Here is a 26,212-nt window from a genome sequence, read left to right as displayed (position 1 = left end):
AATAACTAGACATGCAGAGTGTGTATATATATATATATATATAGAGAGAGAGAGAGAGAGAGAGAGAGAGAGAATATAAAACATTTTAAAATTTTGGGTTAAAAATAATTTCAATTGAAATATTTGTAAAAAATATTAACTAAACTAAAATTTTAAAGGACAAATAAAAAAATATATAATGATAATAAACAAAAAAAATAGGACATTTTTAACTTTCTGGTTCTGCACTATTTTGACAATTCTAAAAAAAAAAAGAAAAAAAAAAGAAATATTCAACATTCTAAATGATTTCTTTACATTCTAAAGCGGACTAATCAATTTTTAAATTTGACTTCAAAAAACACAAGCAGTTCCCTGATGATCTCTGACTTTTGGACATTATACAATCTTTAGAGTTATCAAGCCATGTTGCATTAGTTCACATGATCATAACCTGACCCAGACACATGCTATCAGCACCATATAAACGTCTCATCTTCAGTCCTCTGCAATATCTCACTCCTTCAGGCCCCAGTGCTGGGATGAGTCACCCCCTCTGGTTACTCCATTTTCCTCATTACACTCTCTTCTCATGAGGAGACTTCCTCCCAGGCTAGCGTGGTCAAGGGCTAAATTAGATAAAAGCGTAAGTTTAATATGAAATACATTTTGAGGGAATTAGCGGCTCGCTGAAGGCTGGAAGCACACTGAAAGGCCATCGGCTCAGAGAAGCCGGATGAGTCAGAGCGGGAGAGGAATGCTGAGTGAGACCTGAGCCTGATACACAATTTTTATCCTACAACAGAATTCACAAAAACTGCCAAACTCCCCAGGCCTACTCTACCAGCCACGGCTGTGCATGGGAATGAGAGCTCTGACAGATAAGAATTTAGTGAGCCACTAAGCTGAGATGATACACTGGGAGAGGCCATGAAATCCACATGAATGTCATGAATGCTGGAAAGGTATGCAAGAACACTTGGCCTTATTAGCAGAGACTTCCTCCAGCTAAAAGACCAGCTTTGCTGATCAGGAGCATATGTTGTTTTGGATGGTGCTGGTTTCCCCATCTACAGCAAGACCTCTTTGGTCAACCAGCTTTACTAGAAAGACAATAAGCTGGTTGTGTAATAATATGGTTTTGTCATAGAAATTCTTAATGATTTCCACTAGTGATGCGCAGGTCAGGTTTTTTTCCAACCCGCGGGTCCCGTTTTTATGAAATTATTTGGCCAGCCCCCAGCCCCCAGCCCCCCAGTAAAATTTCTTTACCCGGGGTCTGCAGGTCATGAGACAACCCACGCATGGGGGATATCATGCAAATTACGTTGATACGTAAGCTTTCGTATTGTAACCTTATCAGAGAACCTACTACAATATGAAAATAGAAATTCCAAATATTTAATTTTAATATAGGCTATAGGGAATTGCATGCAATTGGGGGTCCACGGGTTATGAGATCAAGTAATCTCTTATAAATCGCATAAATATAAATCGCAAACCTAGTAAAAAAAAAAATCCTTTGCCATGATTTATATGAAATACTTTTATTTCATACTATATATATTTCAAAATTATTTACATTTTCATTCAAAATTATAATTAAACTTTATTTGGAGAATTTATTCATTAAACAATGCACTTTTCTTATGAATATGCCTAAAATATCACTATTAATAAGGATTGCATGATCTCTCTGTATAATAGCAGTCTTTAAAGGGGTCATATGATGCTTTTTTAAAGATCATTACTTTGTGTATTTTGTGTAACAGAATATGTCGACATGCTTTAATGCTCAAAAAACACTTTTTTTTTCAAATAATGTGCATTATTGTAGGTTCTTTATGCCCTGCCTCTATCAAACACGTCGTTTTCTACAAAGTCCCGCCTTCCAGACAAGCGCAGCCTGCTCTGATTGGCCAACTGACCCAGTGAATTGTGATTGGAAGAATTCCACAAGCACTCATCGGAAATGTAAGCCCCTTTCCAAAATCGCGAGCTTCATCTTTCAAAATAAATGTAAAGAGTTTTACCCATAAAAGGGGAACAGAGTGGAGTGACAGACACAGTGATGAAGCTCGTATGTGTTTGCAGTACACAAGCCATGGACAGCTGACTACACTATTTGACCCTCTCTCCTTCTCTTTTTTCTCTCTCTTTCCATCTCTCACACGCACGCACGCACACACACACACAATGTGCAAAACTCCGCATTTAAACATTCAATAGCAAATACTTAACCAATTAACAAAACATACTTACAATAGCTGATTCAGAAGCACCAGATTGCCGTAGCAAAGTCAGAATGACCTCCTCTCCTAGGCTCACAAAACAGTCGTCCATAAAATCCGTTGAGTAATCTTAAAGATTTCTAATTACATCTGCTTTCGGACGGCCAAATAATGTGATTTTGCTTTCGTCTAGATACACACAGCATCTCCCTGACACTACAACACTAACTGTGGTTTGAACATTTGGGCGGCATTACGCAAATATTTCCACATAGTGACGTAGGCATATGGGGTCGTGTTTTAATGAGCCATTTTAGGGGGGCGTGGCAGAGTCTTAACTTTGACAAAGAATATCTCTTTGGCTTTGAGACTTAAGTCTTGGCAACTTTACAGATCTTCTTTATTCACCAAGAGCTTGTAACACTCCAAAGAGAAAGGAAGAATTTAAATGGCATCATATGAACCCTTGCAATATATTTAAAGTGTACCTGAAGTATACTAGCAATAGTTCCTCTTTAGCACAATCAAATATACTTCAGTTTAGCAGACTTTAAGTAGCCTATACAAGTTTAGTATACTTAAAAAAAAAAAAAACATTTGCATGTTTTTTTTAAGCACATAAAATGTAAATGTATGTGTAGTATATTTAGCAAAAAATAAAAGTATTTCAAATATATCTACAAAAATAAAGTCATGATTACCTTTTTTCTTTTATAAAGGATTCCATAGATGGTCTGCTAGAAAAACACAAACCATCCCATTGATAAAAGGCATCATCTGGATATTCCCTTATTCACTTCATGCACTGAGTGTGTTTCCTTCTTTACCCTGAGAAAGATTAGCACTGTAGTGAGGAGGTGAAGTGTTGCAACACCTGAGGGCCGTGTTTGTCACTTTCACCTTCCTGTTTTCCTCAAGGGCCCACTGTACCCGCTGTACTGCCCTCACTGCCAAGAACAGCTGAGTCAGAGAGGCGAAGATGGATTGTGCAAGCATGTGTGTGCATCCATGTGTGTATAAGAGGGTGTTTTGGTGTGTTTGTGTGTGTGTATGTGTGTGTGTGTTCTTTCCTTGACACTACAGGGGGCAGTCTGATGCTGAAGATGGTGGGTTAACCTGCTGCTCTACTCTGCATCCTTGAGCCTGAAGCTCTCGGCCAGATGACACCAGTGCTGGAGCAAATGAGACGGTCCATAATGTAAGAGCTCTGTAAGTCACACGGCATGATACTGTCAACAGAGAACATCAATAATCTCTAATAGATGCTAAAAAGATTTGCTAAAAAATAATTGACAGAACATTGGATTCTTTATACATTTAGTATCACCTCCAGTGGGCATCAAATTTGAGTCGAAACGTACAGTATCACAACAGCAACATACAAACTTTGATTTGAGGCTAAAAGTATTTGAAAATGTGAGAAAGACAAAGGCACAAGACTCTTTACATTTAAGTTGCCAATAGAAAAAAACGATGGTATCATATAAAAATGTTGATATACAGTCTGTCTATAAAGTGTCAAATATATTTAAATGTATCACAAAAGTCAAACATACTGTATACAAATATACACCCCCCTTCAAAAGTATTGGGTCAGTAAGATTATGCTCAACAAGGCTGCATTTATTTGATCAAAAATACAGTAAAAACATTAATATTGTGAAACAGTATTATAATTAAAACAACAGTTTTTTTATTACTCCGGTCTTCAGTGTCACATAATTCTTAAGAAATCATTCTAACATACTGATATGATGCTCAAAAAACTTTCCTTACTATTATATAGTATATATATAATTATTATTATATTACAAAGTTTTGCTTAATATTTTCGTGGAAACCGTAATAATTTTTTTTTTTTGGATGAATATAATACATTAGTTAAATACAAAGTTCAAAAGATATATATTATTTATTGTGTCTTTAGTGCCACTTTTTATACATTTTATGTACATATATACATATACACACATGTACTGAATCCGTACTGTTTCGTTTGCATTAGCCACAGTGTTTCATGAGAGTAGGTGTTTGCTAATGAGCTCTTTTGTTTGTGGTTCTTGTTTTCATGTTAACAGTGACTTCTCTAATTGGTGGATCCAAGAATTATGATAGCTCCTCTCTATGAATTCTGAAATGAAACCTATAATATACATTAAACATTAAAAAAAATAGTAAAATGAAGTGGCTTTTATAGAAGCATATATCATTGCTGAACAACCTCAGAGCTCATGTTAGGTCTGTCTAGAAGAGTTATGGGTTAAAATCCATTATGGAGAAAACAAATGGGATTTTTACTTTGAGAAGCCGCTGGCTACACTCTAATGTAGTTACACTCCGTTTTAAATCACAACTTCCTCTTAGAATCTCGTTCTCTCTCTAGGTGTTTCTCTCTCTTTCTGTCTTTCTCCCATAAACAAACAGGCCTAATAAAAATGTATTTCAATGCTTTGCTGACACCTCTCTTTTTTGCTGCGTTTTGGTTGCTAGCTTTCAGTAATGGGTGCGGGTATTTCAACACTTCACCAGAAAAACCATGTTTGACTAGCATTTTCATTGATTGTTCTCGCTATAGTACACTAGCAATACCCAGCAGTCAGTAACACTTTACGATAAGGTCCCATTAATTAACATTATTTAATGCATTAACTAACATTAACTAACAATTAGCAATACTATTAATTGTTCACTGTTCATGTTACCTCAGGGCTACTAAATAATACTAACGGATACATACTTTGATGTAAATAATGTATTAGTGAATGCTATTGAGTCCTCAATCCATAATATTGCTTTCTTCAGCAAAAAAAAAAAAAAAAAAACTAAATCAGGAGAGAAATCTGCATAGAACAAGCACAATTTATTAATAAAAAAGAGTCCAAAGACAAATATATCAGTGGATTTTGATGTGAGATGACAAAGGGAGATGGACTTTTTCACTGCAAGAGGGCTTATAATGGTTTATGGGGTCATATTTTGTCCAGAAGCTATTAAGCATTTAAAGTTAAAATACCCTTTAATAATGGATTTGTTTCTTACAAGCATGCAGCTTTTCACTTCACAAAACATTAATTGATGAACTGGAGATGTATTCATTATACTTGTGGGCTTCTGTGATGTTTTTATCAGCTGAATGGACTCTCATTCTGACGGCACCCATTCACTGCAGAGGATTCATTGGTGAGCAAGTGATGCAATGGTAAATTTCTCCAATTCTGTTCCAAATTCATCTATATCTTGACAACAATGACGTTCTAGGTCCAAAAAAATTCCAGGAGCATTTCCTACTTAGCAAAATCATGATCACCCTACTTTAATATGGCTGATATTAAAGGAATTCACTGTATATTTAATAATAACACAGAAAACATACAAAAAAAGCAGTCAATATTCAACAAAGCCCTCATAACATTCCACCACAAGCAAACAGGGGACATCATTACAGGCAGTGCAGGTGGATTCATCAGGGGAGCCCGAGACACACATGATGTCGCCCTTCATCTCTCCCACCAGACCTGCTTATTGCTCATAATCAACTACTGCTGTCAGGTTGTGCTCTTGTTATTGAGCTGCGGCCCATAAACACACAGTCATATCGGGAAGACAACAGCACTCATGCTGGCAATATTACAGATCTTTTCCCTCTCTCTCCCTGCACTCCACTGAGGCACTGGACTGGAAAAGCTACACCATGCACATATAAATACTTCATCACTGATTCAATTTTAAACCATGGATGGAAAGAAAGGAAAAAAGATTGCTCCTTGAACTTCACTTTCCCTCCATTAGTGACTGCCTTCATCCTCTGTATTTTTTCTCGGCATCTCCCCCTCTCTCTTTCTCATATGTACACACATGCACAAATGCTGAGTTTGGTAATGGAGTTACACAAACACTTGCACATACTCACCAGATATCAACACACACACACACACACACACACACAAGACATTTCCAGACTTTGATAATGGGACAGCGAGAGGACGGAGGGAATTTAAACCATTGTATTGCACCGAGGTCATAAATAGCCAGCGGAAATATTATGTTTACTTTCTGTCAGAGCGCAGAGACACAACTGCATACATCAATTGAACATCCACAGCGTGTAATTTTGCTGAAATGGGCTGTTTTGAGAGCAAGAGGGTCACAAAAAAAGGAAGGTCATTTGGTTTATGACGAGATTTGAGCTGCAAAGAAAAGAAAGGCCAAGTCATATCTAACGTATCTAGACAGGCCTGCAGGGATTAGTATAATTCTGCAAGACATATGACATTAATCTGGGAATATGAGAAAGAAACTGTTAACTTGTGTGGATTAGGACCAGGCCTTTGAAGATGCCACAAGGGGACAGCATTACAGGCAACTGGGGTAAATATCACACATCCGATGTTGAGACTGTAATTTCTTAACACAGATTCAAACTGAATATGTATAGCATGCATACTAAATCAATATATAAATCTATGTATATGAGCTTTGTGGTGCATGTTCTTCAAGTTATTGTGTTTTGTCAAGACACAAAACAGGTCAAGAATGCATACAACACATTTAGTATGCATACTACATTCATCAAGTATGACAACTACATACATTTTCAATGCATACTACTTAAATGGTGTGCCCTGCATTGATTTGGATACATATTAAAATGATTTAGTTGCATGCTGCATCAACTTTGAATTCATGCTTCAGAAATTTGCAGTTGATTATGAATGCAAGAAAAGCCTAAATAATAAGTGACTGTGTATAAACTGGACAAGCTGAAAAGTAAAGTATGTACTTGCTTCATGTTAAAATGCGTTTAACATACTTTAACTACAGAATACAATTCAAAGTTTGAGGCCGGTAAGATGTTTTAATGTTGAAAAGCATCTCTTTTGATCACCAAGGCTGCATTTATTTGATCAAAAAAATAAACAATAACCCATTCTAATATGCTGACTTGAAAAGAAAAATGCTGTTATTATTAAAAATCAGTGCTTAATATTTTCGTAGAAATCTTTTGAATATAGTTTTTTTTTTATATAAAACTTACTAAACCCACACTTTAGATCAGTTGTGTAATTATTAGCTACAAAGCACTAAAATAAAAAATTTACTAAAAATCAAATTTGTTTGTGTCCTGAACACTCAAGAAAAAGATGCGAGTGAAGATTATGCAAAATAACAAAATAAAATTATATTAAAAAGTAATCAAATGAAAAGGAAATGCACTAAGTTATGCAATGCACATAAACCTACTACGCATATCATTTTTGTAAATAATGCATGCAAAAAAAGCTTAAATGATTTTTGGTTGTGTATAAACTACACAGTTTGAAAAGGTTAAAGCAGTATCACAAGAAAATTTGTTACAGAAAAATACTGAAAGCAATTTTAAAAGTTACTGAAACTAAATTAGCTGGTCTCCTAATGTGAGCGCAGAAACGTCAATTATGCAAATTATTCAGGTAAACTAATAAAGAAATGCATTCAGTGCTGCTTTAACTGAAATTAATTTTTATTCATTACTCCTCATAAAATTATTCCTTTTGTGAACGTGAAACACTCTCAGAATTATCTTTTCAATATCAAGATCCATATCATGAGCATTATCAACGGTGTCATCTGTTGCACCAAAAAAACTAAACAAGTTTGCAGCATTCAGGTGACAAAATGATATAATAAGCGATAACATGCATGTATATGGGGCAAGAAGGACACCACAGCTGGGGAGACACTGAGAATAATAAATAGATTAGCTTGGGTCGTTTTGACTTCAAGCAGAAGACAGACGAGAACTTCCCCACCCAAATCTGTCGATAACACTGCTACAAAGCAAAGCTGTTGAGTATGCATGCGTGTAACCGAGCAGCACGTGTAGGGAACACATCTCATGCTCTCTTCTCCTCTGTTGTCCCTGCAAGGACAATTTTGGTTAGCTACAGTATTTCATCTATGTCATCCATAAGGGACCATATGTGAGAAGCATTCTATTGAGCAGCGGCCACCACATATATTCAGAACCTGTGTCAATTTAATCAGTGTTGTGTAATCGTAGCTTATGGGCTCCTTGCCTAATGCGTGAGACAAAGCACTTTGAGTCTAATGGATGCTGCTCTGTCATGTGCAAGGAACGTCGATATTACGACATTATGACTGGAATTGGGACCAGCAAGTACATGGAATATCCGTCAAGAAATAAGAGCATGCATGCTATAAAAAATAAAATATGTTTTGTGCAGTGAAGTTAATATTAAATCATTGAGGAAATGCAATCGGTTCTTGTGTTTTACAGTTAAAAGATAGTCATGTTTTATTAGCCACTCTCTAATTCATCCTCTGTTTTTTAAAAGATACGAAGAACATGACATCATATAATTATTGTTGCAGTGTTCGTAGAAACACCAAAAGGAAAAAAAATTCCTGATTTATATTGTGAGGGTCATTGTGATGTAGTATCAACAGTTGTGTGTTTGAGTTATGTTGAACTGGCAAGGTTTTTGCTTAGTATATGCTTTTAGTGGAAAAATGTGCAAAAGATATCCAAGGCACAATTTTGCATACCTAATCTGAGCAGCATGCATACTCAATGCACTACACTGTAAAAGAAAATCTTTCTAAAAATTCTAAAATTTACGGTAAAAAAACGGCAGCAGTGTTTGCCAGAACTCTACCGTAAACAATACGGTACAATGTTTTAGGTTTTACAGTTTAACCTTAAATTTACAGTTAAAGTCATTAACTGATATAATGTTAATATACCAACCTACTGAAGTACTGAAATCTGTTGTGGAACTTTGTAATACACTGATAACCACCAAATGCAGGTGGTGTTGGGAGAGTCACCTGATGAACCTGATCCCAAGAGGCCTCATAACTTTATGTAAAGAATGACAAAAGGAAGTGGATTGCACAAAGAATACCCCCCCCCCCAGCACCAATATACGTAATTATGTATCTTGCTTCCTTCTTACAGTGTAAAAGGAGACAGTAATGAACACATTAATCAAATCTTTATCAACTTGAAATGTTCAAATATTACAGGCAAAACATGTTCTTTTGTCTAATTATACAAAGAGAAGTGTCAGAATAACAAAACAAATCCATAGCCGTATCACAACACTTTTTCACTATTATATCCCTGTGCATTCAAGCATCCAAAGGATGAACATGGCCATCTACATTATACCACATCTTTTCACTTTCACGAGTCATTTTTTGTGAAATACTACACCTACTTCCACAAAACCTGCAAAGTCAAGAAATGAGAGATTTGACAAACTTTGTGCATTTACATTTGTGCATATGGGACCGGCATTTCTCAAAGTTCATTATACAGCACAACATGTAAAAATGTATAAATACAATCTAGTCGTTCTAATTACTCAACAATTTTGCACTTTATATGTCAGAAGGAAAAATGTCAAATACAACCATTTTAAGTCAACACACACAAAAAAATATGACTCAGCTCTAGCTTTAATATTTAATTTTTGAGGAGATCTATTTCAAAGCAATTATGCCTGCAGGAAAAATATTCTAGAGGCTTCAAGGACCACAAACCGTTTGTGTGCCTTGACTGTAACTAATCAAATGAGAATACAAATTAACATTTTCTCAATAAAATATTGACATTTTTTAACTAAGTGCAAAGAAGTTCAATACAAAAAAGGGTCATGAAACACTAAAACATATTTCCACAATATTAAAGGGGTCATATGATGCGATTTAAATTGTTCCTTTCTCTTTGGAGTGTTACAAGCTCTTGTTGCATAAAGAAGATCTGTAAAGTTTCAAAGACTAAAGTCTCAAATCCAAAGAGATATTCTTTATCAAATTTAAGATTCAACCACGCCCCCTAAAACTGCTCGTTCTAACACACTCCCATGTCTGTGCCACTGTGTGGGAAGATTTGCATAACGCCACACAAATGTTCACACAAAGAAAGAAGGCATGACTTTTATTCTCACTGCAGTATTGTTGCTGCCGCCATGTTTTGGAGACGCTGTGTGTTTCGTTGTGAATGTGAAACCTCTTTGTTTAGCCTTCCAATTGAGGACACAACTAGAAATCAGTGGTTAAGTTGTATTTCAACACTTTGTAACATTTCACCCCAAATATTCAGATGTGTGTAGCGCATTTTTGGAGGACGGGGACTGTTTCCTATGAGAGTAGCCTACAATGCCAGTGTCTGTTTTTATAGAGTGGAGCAATAACAACTTTGCCAGTACAGTCTGGCACTTCTGACTCACAATCTGTAAGTACGTTTACATATTTAAAGAATTTGCAACTGACAATCCAAACCCGAGTTTTGGGCAGTGTGAAGTAGTGTTTGTTGTTTGTAGTTTCTCTGACCACAAATACAGACGTGGTTTTACGTTTAAGGAGTGTGATACGATACGCGAAACGCATAACGTAAAAAGACTGTATAAGTCATTATAATCAGTATTTATGTCCCCACTGGATGCAGCAGATGCCTTCTTTATAATACTTTATAATTACTGGTTTTGTCTCGTTGTGCCAGGACACGAAATCACAGTATGGTAAGGGGCTTAACATTTCATTCACAATCTTGAGGTATTCGGCCAATCACAATGAACTGGATAGCTGGCCAATCAGAGCACACCTTGGATTCAGAATGATGAGCTTTGTAAAAATCATTGCTTTTCAGAAAGGTGTGGCATAGAGGAGAAATAATAATGTACATTATGTGGAAAATAGTGTTTTTTTTTTTTTTACTTTAAACTGAATAAACATTGCATTACACCAAATTCATAAAATGATGTTATTTTTAGCAGCAACATATGACCCCTTTAACAGTGCATATTACCAATACATCTTTATGAAATTTTATACAAATTATATTTTACTAGGTTTGAAATTAACAAACACTGACAGATATTTTTTCTACAGTAACAGAAATTCCCTATTCATTAACCACATTAATCTGATATTTTTACGCAAAATTATACTAATATGAACATTTTGATACAGCTAAAGTAACAATGTAGCAAGTCAAGTTAAGGTAAGTCTTTATCAGCGACAGAAATATTAAAGTTAAGCAGTGTGGCTTTAATGGCAAATGTGGTTTTTCCTATTATGACCACAGCAGGTACTTAATTCTAATGCACTTCTCTGACATTATGCTGCTATATTTCATGTGTCACTCCCACGGTCAGTGGACCTCTCTGCTACCTCTAGTGGTGCAGACATGGCATTACAAAAGCATCTCCCCATAGATCACAACTGAACCTTCCAGAATCCTGGGCAACGCATCCCTTCAAGTTGGCAGGATCATGGACAGATTGGTAGCGACTCAGAATAAATATAGCCCATGACTGAAGGTACTTACTCATATGTGTGACTTCACCTTCTATTAAGCAACAAGACAAATGCATGCTTCTCTGCTGTATTGGAATCTGGGCCAGGCCGTGTGTGTAAGATCTTATGCATCACATCTGTATGGCACACACACGGCAAGATCAGCTTAGAGACATAAAAGTACTGTTGGGTAATTAATACTGTGTTGTACACAGCAGCACAGATTCCATCTTTCATAAGTAAAAATAATACAAAGCACCAATGCAGCTAGTAAATGATGCACTACACCAGGGATAGGCAACTCCGGTCCTGGAGGGCCACTATCCTGCATAGTTTAGCTTCAACCCTAATTAAACACACCTGAAAAAGGCAATCAGTGTTTTCGGGATTACTAGATAGAAACAGGCAGGTGAGTTTTTATGAGGGCTGAAGCTAAACTCTGCAGGATAGTGGCCCTTCAGGACCGGATTTGCCTATCCCTGCACTACACTGTTGGCCATTTCCAAGAATTAAAGAGCCCCCTTCTTGTGTCTTTCTCAAAGGCTATGTTTATACTAGCATGTACTGTACTACTGTTTCTGCGGTATGTATACTGTGTAGAGAAAACAAACTGTGTGTATGGTACACTTGGTAAAGGTTCCAAAATGGGGCTTTTGCAAAGAACCTTTCAAAAACATTTCTTAAAAGAACAATATTTTCTTAGTGTGAAGAACATTCTAAAAATAGCAATGGAATTGCTCCATGAATGTTAAAGGTTCTTTAACATTGAACCCTGCATAGATGCAAATAAAGAACCTTTATAGTTTAGCCACATGATCTGCTGCACATGCTAAAATGTGTAGTATACAGACACTAGACACTGAGCTACAGTACATTTTACAATGCAATGCGGTTAAACTTCCATTTCCGGTGTGATGAATGAACAGTAATTTATGCATTGTAACTTTCCATATTTCCGAACTTTCTCTAACAAGATATTTCTGAACAAAATCAGATCTAAAATGTAACAAAATAAAAATATGCAGATGCAACTAACTGAATTAAATGCACCATGTGTCAACAATATAGCATACTGTGTGATGTTTAATGTTACATAATACATATTTAAATAAAAAATAGTACTATCCAGTTCCAGTATATAATGCAGTATTCAGTAAGAGCTAATATTTCAATTGGAACACAGCCAATTTCTCTGTGTCTCACACTCTGGGCACTTGACATCATTTTTCTCTGGACATCCACCTCAGGGATGTGTAAAAATCACAACACAACTGTTTGTCCACCCACAGCTGAGATCTCACAAGGCCATAGACTGTCCAAAACACTTTGAGACCTCAGCAAAACTGACACATCTTCAGGAACTCGATGACACTCGGGGTCAACAATCTTTATGACATGAAGTGCCATTTTTAATTTATCATAGCAATCACTGTACCACATTGACTTTTATGATAAATGGTGGTGATAAATGTCAAAGTTGGCATGAAAAGAAAATTCAACTTATTCTGTAAATGCATGCTACAGATCTGAATGTGAATTATTCATCCATGTATGTTTTCGTTTTTAATATCTTTTTAAGAGTATAATTTTATATTGAAAGTAAATTTTTTCTTGATTTAAATCTTGTGATGTTTTATTTCTTTACTAATTGTTTATTAATTATGGACCCTGATTTCAACTTTAATTGAAATAAACAACAAAATTCTAATCATATAATATTCCTCTCTTTCTGTTTTTCTTTATGTGCCAGTATTTATCCTTCTGCGTGCCAGTGGTTGAACTCATGGCCAGGGTTACAGACTGGTTTACGCCTGAAGCTGCAAGCTCATATAAACATATGCATCTTGCATTAGCTGTAGCTGTCGCATTACATTAGCCTTTAGGAAACAAGCGGTTTGCATTTTAACTAAACAATTATGTCAAATCCACTAATATGAAAAAAAGCTCAAGGGTTGCATATGAAAAGTGAGTGCTGAACTGCTTATTAAACAAATCACTATTTTATTCAAATCAAAAAAGCAACAGTGTCATCAAACATGTCCCATCTTCAATTTTCCAGACCCCTGTGTAATCTCTAGGGGTCACTGACAGCCTTGACAAATGCTTCATCAGACGTCCCACCGAAGATTAAACAGCCAACTCTCAAGGACAGTCCTCCTCAGAGTGATCTTTAGACTCCAGTATCTTTTTGTGTCACTGCGTGTGTATGAGCAACTCATTTCTGTTAATTGGTGCTACACTGACATTCTACCACCGCCGGCCACGTATCTATGCCCGATCATGTAGTTACGCGAGCATGCTGATAAATGCTAGGCTGACAGGTTTTATGAGCCTTGGTGAGCAGACGGGAGCAGAGTCATCACCCCGGTCTCTGCCGATCTTGTTGTCTTCAGCTCTAACCTGAGTCACGTGTACTTCTTGACTCCCCCTGCTCTCGGGTGAAGCCAAAATCTGCATGCACGCGACCATACATCATAGCATGCACATTGGTGGAAGGTAGGGTTAGTAAGTAGGCAGCCAGAGGGCTCAGAGCAGCAGAGCTCCCATAATGGACTTCAGCTCCCATCCCATCATACAAACAGTAATGAGAATTGGTGGCAGAAGCAGTTGCAGACATTACGCTCACGTTCTTCCAAAGTTCACGCTTATGGCACCGATATGAGGTGGTGTAGCATGCCGATGACAGGCGGAAGGAATGCGACAAACAATGGAGCCTGTGGCGGGTGCATCTGAATACATAAAGCAATCGTGTTTGCTTTGATGCAGCATCAGTCATAAGCATTTGCTTGTAAATCGATCGAGCAGGATGTTCCCCAGAGAACCGAGGGGCTACTTGACCAATCATCTCAGTCATGATCCTCCCTCATCTACCCTGCCAGACATCAGCATCTTCCTCAAACATAATCTGTGGACAACCTGCTCTAGCTGACTGGTTAACACAATGAGTCAGTGATATGTGTGAAGGTGTATGTATCCTTCCCCATGCGCAAAAAGAGCAAGGAGGGGTTTTTTTTCTGTTACCTTGCGTCTACGGTCTTTCGATCGGTTCCTCTTCTTGATCTTCTCCTCCTCCTTCTCTCGCAGCTCTTGAGCTGCGAGCTCCTGTAGGTCCTTGTTCTTGCGGATCTGCTTAGCGGCTTGCGCCATGGTGCCGCTGAAACAAGCAGTGCTGCGCCTATAACGGAGGCTGTCGCTGTCCCTGCGGTGGCCAGTGCGGGAGAGGCGGTGGCGCTGTGCGCGCCTGTGAGGAGTGAGCGCCCTGCACGGCTCTAGGCGGCAAGTTCCCTCAGCAGCGTGCCACAAAAGAGATGATGCTGCTGCCTGCCTGCCTGCTTGCTCCTCATCCAAGCAAGATCCTTCCCATCCCCCCCTCCTTTCTCTCTCTCTCTTTCAACACACCAGTCAGTCACGCAGTCCAAGCCTCAGCGGTGAGGGATACTGCAGCAGCTCGATTTTTCTTCCTCTATCTCTCTTTCTCACTCAGTCTCCCATTTTTCTCAGCAGAGATACTGCCAACTGTTTACCACACGTCTGTTGTATTATTGTCGTCGTCTTTGTGCAGATCTGCAGGATGTGCTTGAAAACAATAAGCGCACAAATTTACAAATTTAGTATTTCTTTCCACACAGACTGGTTTTGAAATAAAATAAAAAAAACATATTTTGTTTGATCAATTACTGTATATTCGCCTCTCATACAACCTTATGTGGTTGGTTTCTATATTACTTTAGTGTGATGCATTCAGTTGGGTGCATTTTCTGGTTCTAATTGAAGGCAGGTTCCCATTTGATTTCCCATTTGAGTGAAAGGGCTTAGAGCCATAACAGCTTACCTCATAAAAACTGCATGTACAATCTCACTCTGTCTCTCCAGACTGTGGTTTTCCATGAGAAAGGGCTTTTGCATTGTTGTCTATGCAGTAATTTGGTCCATTTCGACCTGCAGATTATGTGAGAAAGACAATGTGTGTACATGACAAAGAGAGAGAGAGAGATATAGGTTGCATTATCACTCGTTTATTGCATCAAGATACGTACCAGTCGCTTTATGTCAAGGAAAACCCTATGGAACCATCCAGATTCTTCCCAGAGCTGTCATGCCGTTCCTCTCTTGTATTTTGTAATTTATACAGTAATGACAAATTGTTTTTTTTACTAGTGAACACGTGGGATGCAGTGTGGTATTTATATTTCCTGGTTTATTTTACAATACTGTGCAAAATGTGAGATTGTGGAGTATAACAGTTATGTAAAAATGAGCCAGTGCATTATAATTCAGAGCCCATCTGAAGTAAAATGCAGGCAGAAGCGTTTGCCTCTGAGAATGATGTCAGAGTCATGTGACAGATCAGTCATATTTATTTATGCTTGTCATGACACTAGGCTCTACATTATCCTTCAACTGCTTGATTTCTCTTCCTCTAACAAAATGATCTAATGATTCCCCTTGGGAAAGGGGGGAAACTTTGTAATTATAGTGACAGTCTTTGTTTACATCACATACTGTACTGTAAAAGCCTATACTATGGTCTACATGACATATTTGGTGGAAATCTGGTTATTAGGTTGGTTTTGAATGCTTTAAGATGTCTTGGGTTTGCACTAACATGTAAATCAACATAGAAAGCATAAATACATAGTATGATAATAGATATTTCCCAGTTTCCCAGATTATTTATTTATTTTGTATTTTTTGCAGTGCTTTAAAAAGAGAATTGGACCCATCAGTGTTGATTTTTCTGCTATTTCAGAGTGATTATTCACATGGAAAGAAAAACTGTGCATTAGCAAAGTTGGCAGATTTCATGATGAATGGGAATACTAACAGACAGTTTTCTTCAGGTAATATCTAAAGGGTTTGTTGTGCTGGGTAATATAGAAGTTGTAATTTGACTTATACAATCACCTAACAGTGAGTATGCCATTTCCAATTACAGCAAAAGTTTTCAATTACCAATTCCACTCTTGAGATATCCTATTTGGAGTCAACCATAATTATGTTTATTCAAAAAATGTGTCAAACAACAGGTGTTGTGGGTAAATCGAGAATTAGCTAATCTGGCTACCCCCATCAGGCGACCCGCTAACTTACATGTTAAGTAAATATTAATTTCGAGGCGACTGATGTGACTTTTAACTTCCCATGCAAGGTTGGTATTATATATGTGTACAACTTCTTACTTAGTGTATTAAAAAAAACTGACTAGGCCATTAGCCATCTCACAGAAATTAACGTTTTAGCTCAAAGTTTTAGAAGCTCTTTAACATCCTGTCTGGTGTTGCCCAGGTAAAATTCAACAATTGAACATTCGTTACAATGGCTACATAACAGTATCATACTCGGCAAATAATTTATTGTGTGGTATTATACAACGAAAGTGGTAGAAATATAACTTATCTCATTTTGACTCTTTCACAAATCAATAACAGGCCTACTGGACAACGTAATTCTACTTTAGTTTTAATTGTAGCCTACTCACATAACGCAGCCAGTCTGCTCTCCACTACATACTGCTTTTCTTCAGCAAGCTCAATGACAGAGAAACGTTTAATACTTTGCATTTTGTGAGTGAAGAGCAATCTTGGTTTGCCGACGGCAGATGTCGCCATCTAGTGGACTCTATACAGCACAACACGATTTCCACACTACAGTCAGTCAGTCAGTCGAACGATAAGGACATGGGGGGCATTTCATTATATCGACTTTTATAAACCGAGAAAACAGATAATTTTTTTTCCCGATACTGCATTTGCTATGATGTATCTGAAAACTAATTTATTTAGCAAACAAATTAAGTATCCTGTGCTAACCTATTCTAAAACACACAGATTGATTTTGTGGGGATTTAATCTGTAGTTTAATCTAAAACAACAACAACAACAACAAAAGGGTTTCAAGTTAACTATACATGTCATCAAGAGGTGTAGCTATCAAAAAGAGTGCCGTTATAGCAAACCTAATGTCAACTCCACTACAAATTCAACCACTTTCTTATTTGTATTATCAGTTGAACAGATTATTTTGGATGAGTTTATTATATAAAATCAAGTCATGAGAACCATAAGACATTTGCTCAAAACAGCACATATCATTTTTATTTCATCCTTGGTGACTTAAATCCCTGAGGGGGGGGGAAATCTATTGTTGTTACAGGTTGTTCAGTGTATGACCACTGTGGCGTATTCAGTTCCTGATTCATACTTCACTGCTGGAGCAGAGTTTTCACCAGCACCTGAATGATTCACCGTGGCATATAATAGCTCATTCTCTACGACCTGTGAAAAACATGTTGAAATTAAACATTACAAATGAGTATTTCTCTAAAGCATGTTCATAAAAACATTCATAACGGCAGAGAAATGCATTTTTTGACTGATATGTAGTTACATGTAAACATTCAAAGTGAATTTAAAACCTGTATGACTTCCTCGCATGTCGTTTTGATTTCAAATGTAATTCAATAAATAAATAATGTACCTCTGTTTTTTCTTCCTCAACTTCAGCAGTACTCGAATTTGCATCTTGGTTGTCTAAAAAAAAGAGAATTTGTCATGAAGTGTATGTTTTCTTTAAATAATAAAAAAATTATATGAATTCACCATGACCTCAGAATTGTCAATTTACTAAAAGAACTCAGTGAGGTCCAATGCAAGTTTGGACAAATATACAGAAGTTACAAGCATTTCTGCTGATAAAAATATCCAAACTCACTCACCATTGTCAATTACCTGGGTTCTGTAAGAAAACAAAAACATAAAATTTAGAGAATCGTAGGTTTATACCAAATATTTCAGCTGAATAATATGCACTGACCTCGCTGGTTGTAACTTTTGTTTATACCCTAAAAAAAAAAATTATGAATAAATACATTTTGTAGACTACTGGAGACATTGGGTAGTAACTATCAAAAATGTGTATACTATGGTAATTATTTCATTTTTGGTTGTTATAAAGCAGGTTAGGGTTAGGATTATGCAAAGGGTTAAAGATATAAGTGTGAAATCATTCTTTGACATACATAACCAGAATTACACGAGAGAACATTGTGTTTGTGGTTTCTTACCTTGTATTTTGGTCACATAGATAACACATATGATGATGGAGATGAGCAGAGAGAGCAGAATCAGTGTCCCCATGATAACCAGAAATATAAGAGTGTATTTACCAGAAAGAGCTAAAGATGAAAACAGATAAGCAGTTTTTAAAATGTTGAATCTGTGTACTCTGTCTAGATAAATAATAATAACGTTTAATTACATTACAACGGTAAAAAAAAAAGAAGCAATTTACATATCCTCCACACTGTAATGGTGTCATTTTGGATGGTTTTGTTGTCATTTTTGAGTTTACAGTGGACGATAATAGTTGATCGGAGCTCCTCTCCAGCTTTTCCCTGTAATAGCTGCTCTCCACTGACAGTAAGGTTACAGCAATTGTCAGAGGAATTCTGATGACCAATTTTTCTTGAATCAGCATAGAATAAGCACGTAGCCTGTTCTCGGTGACAGCATGTCAGATTCGTCCGGTCACTGAGAGTCATCACTCCAAGACCAGCATTAAAATCTGTATAGGGGTAGCAGATTGAATGAGGGATTGAATATGATAACAAATACATAATCTCATGCACATAACAACTAACCCTCAGGAACATGAGCACTGCTACTGTTCATATGGGTCATTCCTAGGATTTGGTAATATTTCAGTGCCCAAGAGTTTCTGGTGGTTCATCCAAAATTATAAGAAATTGTTAGCTTTTCACTAAACTTTGGTATATATATATATATATATATATATATATATATATATATATATATATATATATATCATAAAATTAAGTCTTAAACATAGCATTTTGTCATTTCCCAGAGTCGCTATACTGAGTCTGTATTTTGATAATTATTATCAGAATGTGCATAGTGTCTGTGATTTTGGGCATTAGTGTAAGCATTTATTTGTGTTCCTTTCTTGTGAAAAATAATTCCTTGAAAACTGCAAGATATTTGATGGAAAACAGACTTTAAAGTTAGTCCCCCAGTCTGAACTCAATAATTTATCATGTACCAGAAATGACATCATTGTCATTTTTTTAAGCATATTATAGTCAGGGGTGTTACTGTCGAGCTTAACAGCTCAACCCGTCACATAAAATGAAGATAGAAAAATTATTATTTTCAACGTTTTATTTTAAGCTGTAAGTATATACAGTGTACTTATTTTATTGCTGCCATATATGGTCTACTCACACTGCATGAGAAGCAGTGGCCATATTGAGAGAAAAACCACAAGCCCACCACATACAACACTGTCATAAATACATGTATTCCAAAATAAATGTATGAACAGTATTATAAACGTGTGACGGTTAGTTACTTCATTTATTAATCATTTAAATGAAAAAAAAAAGTAATGGTTTCAGTAAATATATACTTACAAAAATCATGACAACCCATCATTTTGTTATAAATATAATTTTATACTTGTTCACTTAAACGTTGACACATGAGAAATTGCACCCACGTTTGCAGCAGAGAGACAATGTTGGGCACGCAGATATGCTGACCCAGAAAGAAAGGGACAGTATGAGAGAGAGAAAAAAAAGTGAAAATTAAAATTGAAGGCAATGTATCCCTTCAAATGTGTTACAGTCTTCAACCCTGTCACACCTTTTTACATTCATATTTTTAGAAATATAGGCAAGACAGTTATAAGCGTATTAACATTTGACATGTTAAGGACTTAAACAATAAAACAGTGGTTTGAGTTAAACTTTTAAATCAATTAATTTTCTTTTTTTTTAAATAGAGACCAGACACGCAATTTGTGCATTTTTACCTTTAGACCTATACAAAATGAGAAATATATGATAAATGTTACATCTGTTACCATTAAAATTGCTATGAAGGACACATATGAGGTAGATGTTTCTTTTTTAACAAGTTCTGTCTAAAATCCTTTTTAAACCAATCCCATTTTGGCCGCTATAGAGAATAAAGTTGTCTAAATCTGAAAAACACTTAAAATAATAAAAGTGTCTTTTATGAAATCTAATAAAAGGTGGGAAATTATTATTTTTTTTTAGTTTTGATTTGTACCTATCAGCATTTAGAAAATGAATCCTAGTAAGTTCAAGTTGAAACGTTTGTTATATATAACTGTTTATATATGATATTTATGATCGTGTGTGTGTGATCCTGGACCACAAAACCAGTCATGAAGGGTAAAAACATTTTTATTGAGATTCATACATTTGAAAGCTGAATAAATAAGCTTTCCATTGATGTATGTTTTGTTAGGAAAGAACAATATTTGGCAGAGCTACAACCAACCAACAAATAATAATAATAATAAAAAAAATCTGAGGGTGCAAAAAAAAATAAACGAAACAATGAAAACTGCCTTTATAGTTGCCAAAATGAAGATCTTAGCCATACATATTACAAATCAAACATGGAACATTATCTTTGCTTAAGGTCTGAAAATATACCCAAGTGAATTAAGACTGGTTTTGTGTTATATATATATATATATATATAGCTGTTAATATGTACAGGGGATAGACAAAATAACCTGAACACTCATTATTAATAGTTTTTAAATCAGTGTAGTTTAAGATGTGTTCAGCAGGGTTTAGTATGCTCAAATAGTTTATTTTTTTTAAGAACAATAAATGTTACGATTATGACTGCACACACAAAGCATGGAAAAATGTCATGCTTTGAATGAAAAGGACCGTGAAACACAGTCAACCTTTATAGTTTCAACCCAGGTTTAGAGGAAATGTAACTATTCTCAGTTAAATAACAAAACAATTTGTATTTATTTTTATTTTAAGGTTTCTGAGGGTTAAAGCAAAAGTTGATGTCATCTGTACATAATTCATGAACAAAACATTAACTACATACCTGCATTTGCCAATTTGGTAAAAAGAATCACTGTAAAATAAACAATGTAAAGGGTGAGCCAACACATACCAGTCAAACAAACACTCTGTACACAGACGATTAAATTGAAGCACTTACAGAATATACCCAGCTGGATCATATTTTCAGGTGCTCAAGTTGATACAGTAACACTGGTTAGGACGATCAGGTCTTTATGCAACATCTAGCATGACAATGTCATAGTTTAAAAAAAAAAAAAGTACACCGGATGCACGGTTGCCATTTTTGCATACAGGTTTGTTTTCCTGCCCAACTCTTAGAAGGCGAGATCTCTGCAAGACTAGATTCTCTCTACATAACTGACAATGACCAGCAATTCTTCTTTTAAGTAAATTATTCATAACTACACTAAAGAATAATGTAGAAAAGACCACATTAGTTGACTCAAGCCAAGCATAAGACGAAAAAACATAGAATGCTGTTGGTTGAGGCTATATACTTAGTGACAAATACTACAGTTATGAAACTGTCCAGAACATGCATGGACCATTGAGCAAGCGAATGAAAGGAAACAGATGGCAGATGTTCTCACTCGCAGGCTTGACAACATATTTTATACTGAACTTAACCTTTGCACTTAAGTCTTTGAGCAAAGTCATTCTGACTCTGAGATTTTAACATACGTCTGTATTAATTCTGTATTCATACACGGGCCTGTTTTAAAGATCTGAAACGCTGCTTTTATAGCCAAAATGATATTAAAAATACAAGACCGGATTCAAACTTCATTTGAATCACTGCATCTAAAAATAAAACCAACAGACTCTGCGTCATGGTAAATTTGGTTATGCGTGTATTTTTATTGAACATGTAGAGCTGTAGTTAAAAGTTCAAATTCAAGAAGGTAGTTTCTGTGATTCAAACAAAGGACCAATCACAGAGATGACTGCTAATTTTGAGTGTAATAAAAGTTACAGAAACACTTCAATACTTAAAAGAGAAACTATATTATCAGTTTCAACAAAATGTGCAGAAAGTGTACCTTTACAGGTATGAAAGCTTGTCACTCTTAATAGTACCCTTAATAGGGACGACTTTAAAATAAGGTAAAAAGACGTAACACATCACATCTTATCTGAGAGTACCTCTAAATATAAATGTTGATCCATCATGATAAAAAAGGTATTTTAACAGAAGCTGACAAATCAGTAATGTCCATTAATCGGAGGTTCCTGGTGTGACCGTGTTGGTGTCTGGACTTTGGTTGAGATCTAAAGCAGACAGGGAATCATCAAGTGCTCCAGAAGCAGAGTCCTCTTTGGCTAACAAGTTATTCTTGCGGAGCTGACAGGCTTGCTGGTACGGTGGCCGAATTGGAGGCTGCGTGGGTGGCAAATACTGGTATTCTTTACTAGAATCAAGCTGTTTGAGAATAAAGCAAACCCTGCATTAGCACAGACTGCTCATTCATAGACACGTATGTGTGATTTGAAAGAAGCGGATTAGCACCTGAAGCGGGTAAGTTCTGTCTGAATCAAAGGCACTAAGGTCTCCACAAGCAAGGAAAGGAACTATTATTCGGTTTGGCCCCTCTAGCTGGTTAAAGTCGACATCTGGATGGGACAAATTTGCATTCATATCGTGAGGAGGAAGACTGGGCATATACAGAGACATTTACAATATAACATGAGAATAAATGGCATATACATATATGCACAATCAAATATGGAAGAATTAATTTGATATTTGGAGTAATGGAACAAGTTACCATAAGAGTGATCCAGTAAAGGGTTGGACATGTTAGGGACATAACCTTCAGGTGGAGAGTAATTCTGACACACCACAAAAGCCTCTGAAAGGCAAAAACACACGTGGTTCATGTTTGGAAAAGTCCAATATTCCCTGTTCATATGAAACGGTCCTCTCACCTATGCTAGAGTTGCGGCTGCTGCGTGGTTTGGCGCAGGTTACAGCGCTGAAGAAGATCTTGAGCTGGGAGTACAGCAGGGTCACATCTTTCCCCCTGAAGATCTACACAGAAGAAAGACACTGAAGTTCAGGTGAGACTGAAGTAAACTTTTGCTAGATTTCATAATCTTGTACTGACAACCTGACAAGGTAATAAAGAGTATGAATGACAATGGGTCAGCTTACTTTTGCTACGAAGTTGCCACCTGGCTTGAGAACATGTGTGGTGATATTGAGAGCCTGTCGATATGAAAACAGAAAACCTTCAACAAGCATTCTAGCAGTTATATGGTAAATCACAGACAAAATATATGTATTTCGTTATTAATTCCATGAAAACTACTAATAGCATTAATAATAATGAATGACACGTTACAGATGTATGTTTCTGTGTGTGCGAGTGTGTGTTTGGAAGAAAGAGAGAGAGGGGTAAACAGAGTATATGTGCTTTCTGTACATAACAAAACATAATTTAATCTTATTGTTTACTATATTTATTTACTTGGTCAGTATTGGGGGTCTTGGTTCTTTTGTTGTTTTAGGCTGTAAGGACCTTACAAATATGGACATGTAATGTGGTCAAGACCTGCCTGGAACTACTTTAGCCATGCATTTCCCTGAAAATAATGACACACCTTAGAACATTCGTCAGCCAATCAGATTCTAGCATTCAGCAGCCCCATTGTAAAACATTATTTAACAGATCTAAGCTACCATGAACTTATGATAAAAAAATACTAACATTAAACAAATAAATAATGTACTACTCAATGTTATTTGTTGTTATTGTTAATGTATTTACGAACACTAAATAATGGGACCTTATTACCAAAATAAGAGTTATGGAAAATATGAATCCATACCGCCAACAGGAGCTGTGCCTGAATGTATTCATCTACATCATGAAGACCTGTAACTATATAGAGAAATGGACTCAGAACCTTCAATTAAAGATTTTGCCAAACTAGACTAGAAAGCAACATCATGTTCAATAAAACACAAGGTTATTCCTCACCATCAGGGGCGCCGTCACACACAACCAAGTCTGCTGACTGTCCTTCAAAATGTTGAATAATCTCCTGTGCTGTAGAAATCTGTGAAAAGCAATGAGAATATACACCACAGGCTTAAATACTGTTTTATCAAGCACTAGTAAATTTTTTGATTTTGGTCTCTGATTGGCTTTTAATATCAGACTAGTGGAAAATAAACACCCAAAATACACATTTAAGGGTTTATTTAATTGCACTTATTTGGTTTTAATTACAATACATATATTTAATGGATCTTTTTCAAAATGAGTTTTTTCCCCATGCGCCGAGCTAGAAATATTCAGTATTGCTTACACCAGACTCTGCAGTTTTATTCTTATCTATATTCTGAAGGATTTTACAGATGAGCTTGTTCATATATTATTAATCTCACTTCTTATGGTGATATATATATTAGTCTATTTTTTTTATTACCCTTTTCACCTGGAGTGTTATAATAACATATAGATTTAAATGCTATGATGACTTGGTGGGGGAAAAAAAGTGTAGTCTTGCAGGCTCCACCTTGGTGATGTCTCCTTGAATTTGTGTGACACCTGGCAAAGGGGCCATTGCTTGAAGATCAACCGCCACAATCTTGACCTCTTCACTCTTGTCTTTCCCACTTAAAATCAAAAAAAAAAAAAAAAAAAGCATTAGAGCAATTACAATAAAAAACACTTTATTGAACAGTATCTGTATGTGCTGTTTACACTTTAACCAACCGGAGTTTGCGGCTCAGAACTTGACTCCAGCTGCCAGGTGCCGCACACAGGTCCACAGCACGACTAACACCTGTATGTAGATAGGAAATAAACAATCGTTTGAACATAAAAGCCTGCTATGATGCTGTCTATGTAAGCAGTTCACAAGCTTTCAAGGCATATCCTATGATGACTCATCCACCATCCCATGCAGACTGAAGCTCTTACCTTTAAAAAGGTTGAACTCTTCATCCAGCTGCAGGAGTTTGAATGCACTCCTTGCTCTCCAGCCCTCCTCCTTCGCCAGTCTGTAGTATATATCGCGTTTGTCTTTGGATGAGCGCCCCATTTTTCCTTCACTCACTTATTCTGTAGACAAATAATGACACGGTTGTACATCTAAACCAGCTAAACAAATAATTAATATATTTGCTATGATGGTATTTACATATGCTATCTCGCAGTAGAAAACATACTCTGAAAGTGACTTCGAAAACATTCTTATTATTTTACTTAACGTTACCACTTAATTAACTTACTCTTAATTAAAATGAATCTCATTCTGCGCTCTCAACAGCGCCTTTATTCGTTAGTAAGTAAGAAATATTAACGCTAGCGGTTATACACATAACCATAACATCCACTAGCCAATATCATTACGGTGTAAAAAATTATAATTTCATAAAATGTACCTACTTGGGACAGCTGGATCAGTGCTACCTGTTTTCGCTGCAACGTGACGCTTCTTCTTCTTGTTTTGTTGCGGTCAGAGAAACAGGAGACAACACTGACACGCACTGGAGATGAGCTGCAATTACACGTGATGCCTGAACGTGATCGTGTGTGCATTTACCGTCCATAAACACGAACTTTAAGCAGAACTATTGTAGCATATAACCCGTAATCGTTCCAATGTAATCACAGTTCCATAATAAATATTATACTACAGCTATAATTAAGATTAAAAAGACCAATGATTAGAGAATCACTTTTTAATGGAACAAACATTAACATTCTACATGCACTTTCGTTCAGCTGCAAAGATTGAACATTATACAATTATGCATAATATTACAATAAATTATAAAAGGAAATGAAGAAAGAAAAAATGAACA

General features: G+C 36.3%; 2 protein-coding genes and 1 pseudogene across 2 annotated transcripts; all 3 read right to left on the bottom strand.

Moving 5' to 3' along the window:
• Window positions 1–16,141, bottom strand: part of LOC113038115 (ankyrin-1-like) — a 73,084-nt pseudogene extending 56,943 nt beyond the window's left edge.
• Window positions 16,142–17,502: 1,361 nt separating this feature from the next.
• LOC113038677 (uncharacterized) lies at window positions 17,503–22,079 on the bottom strand. The gene is made up of 8 exons (XM_026196276.1): window positions 21,533–22,079; window positions 21,416–21,445; window positions 18,804–19,076; window positions 18,577–18,687; window positions 18,327–18,354; window positions 18,229–18,248; window positions 17,991–18,043; window positions 17,503–17,788 (listed from the first exon to the last, which is right to left on the bottom strand). Exons 1-8 carry the CDS (start codon window positions 21,552–21,554, stop codon window positions 17,672–17,674), a joined length of 654 nt encoding a protein of 217 aa, XP_026052061.1. The 5' UTR covers window positions 21,555–22,079; the 3' UTR covers window positions 17,503–17,671.
• Window positions 22,080–22,234: 155 nt separating this feature from the next.
• On the bottom strand, window positions 22,235–25,925 carry ftsj1 (FtsJ RNA 2'-O-methyltransferase 1). Its single transcript, XM_026196275.1, has 11 exons — window positions 25,794–25,925; window positions 25,326–25,466; window positions 25,119–25,188; window positions 24,919–25,018; window positions 24,378–24,456; window positions 24,226–24,278; window positions 23,549–23,602; window positions 23,323–23,425; window positions 23,163–23,246; window positions 22,904–23,007; window positions 22,235–22,816 (listed from the first exon to the last, which is right to left on the bottom strand). Exons 2-11 carry the CDS (start codon window positions 25,444–25,446, stop codon window positions 22,613–22,615), a joined length of 972 nt encoding a protein of 323 aa, XP_026052060.1. The 5' UTR covers window positions 25,447–25,466; window positions 25,794–25,925; the 3' UTR covers window positions 22,235–22,612.
• Between the last annotated feature and the right edge of the window lie 287 nt (window positions 25,926–26,212).

Source organism: Carassius auratus, chromosome 21 (genome assembly GCF_003368295.1).
Source record: "Carassius auratus strain Wakin chromosome 21, ASM336829v1, whole genome shotgun sequence".
Classification (NCBI taxonomy): domain Eukaryota; kingdom Metazoa; phylum Chordata; class Actinopteri; order Cypriniformes; family Cyprinidae; genus Carassius; species Carassius auratus.
Note: the sequence above shows the minus strand (reverse complement) of the source record. Positions and strands in the feature narration are given on the sequence as shown.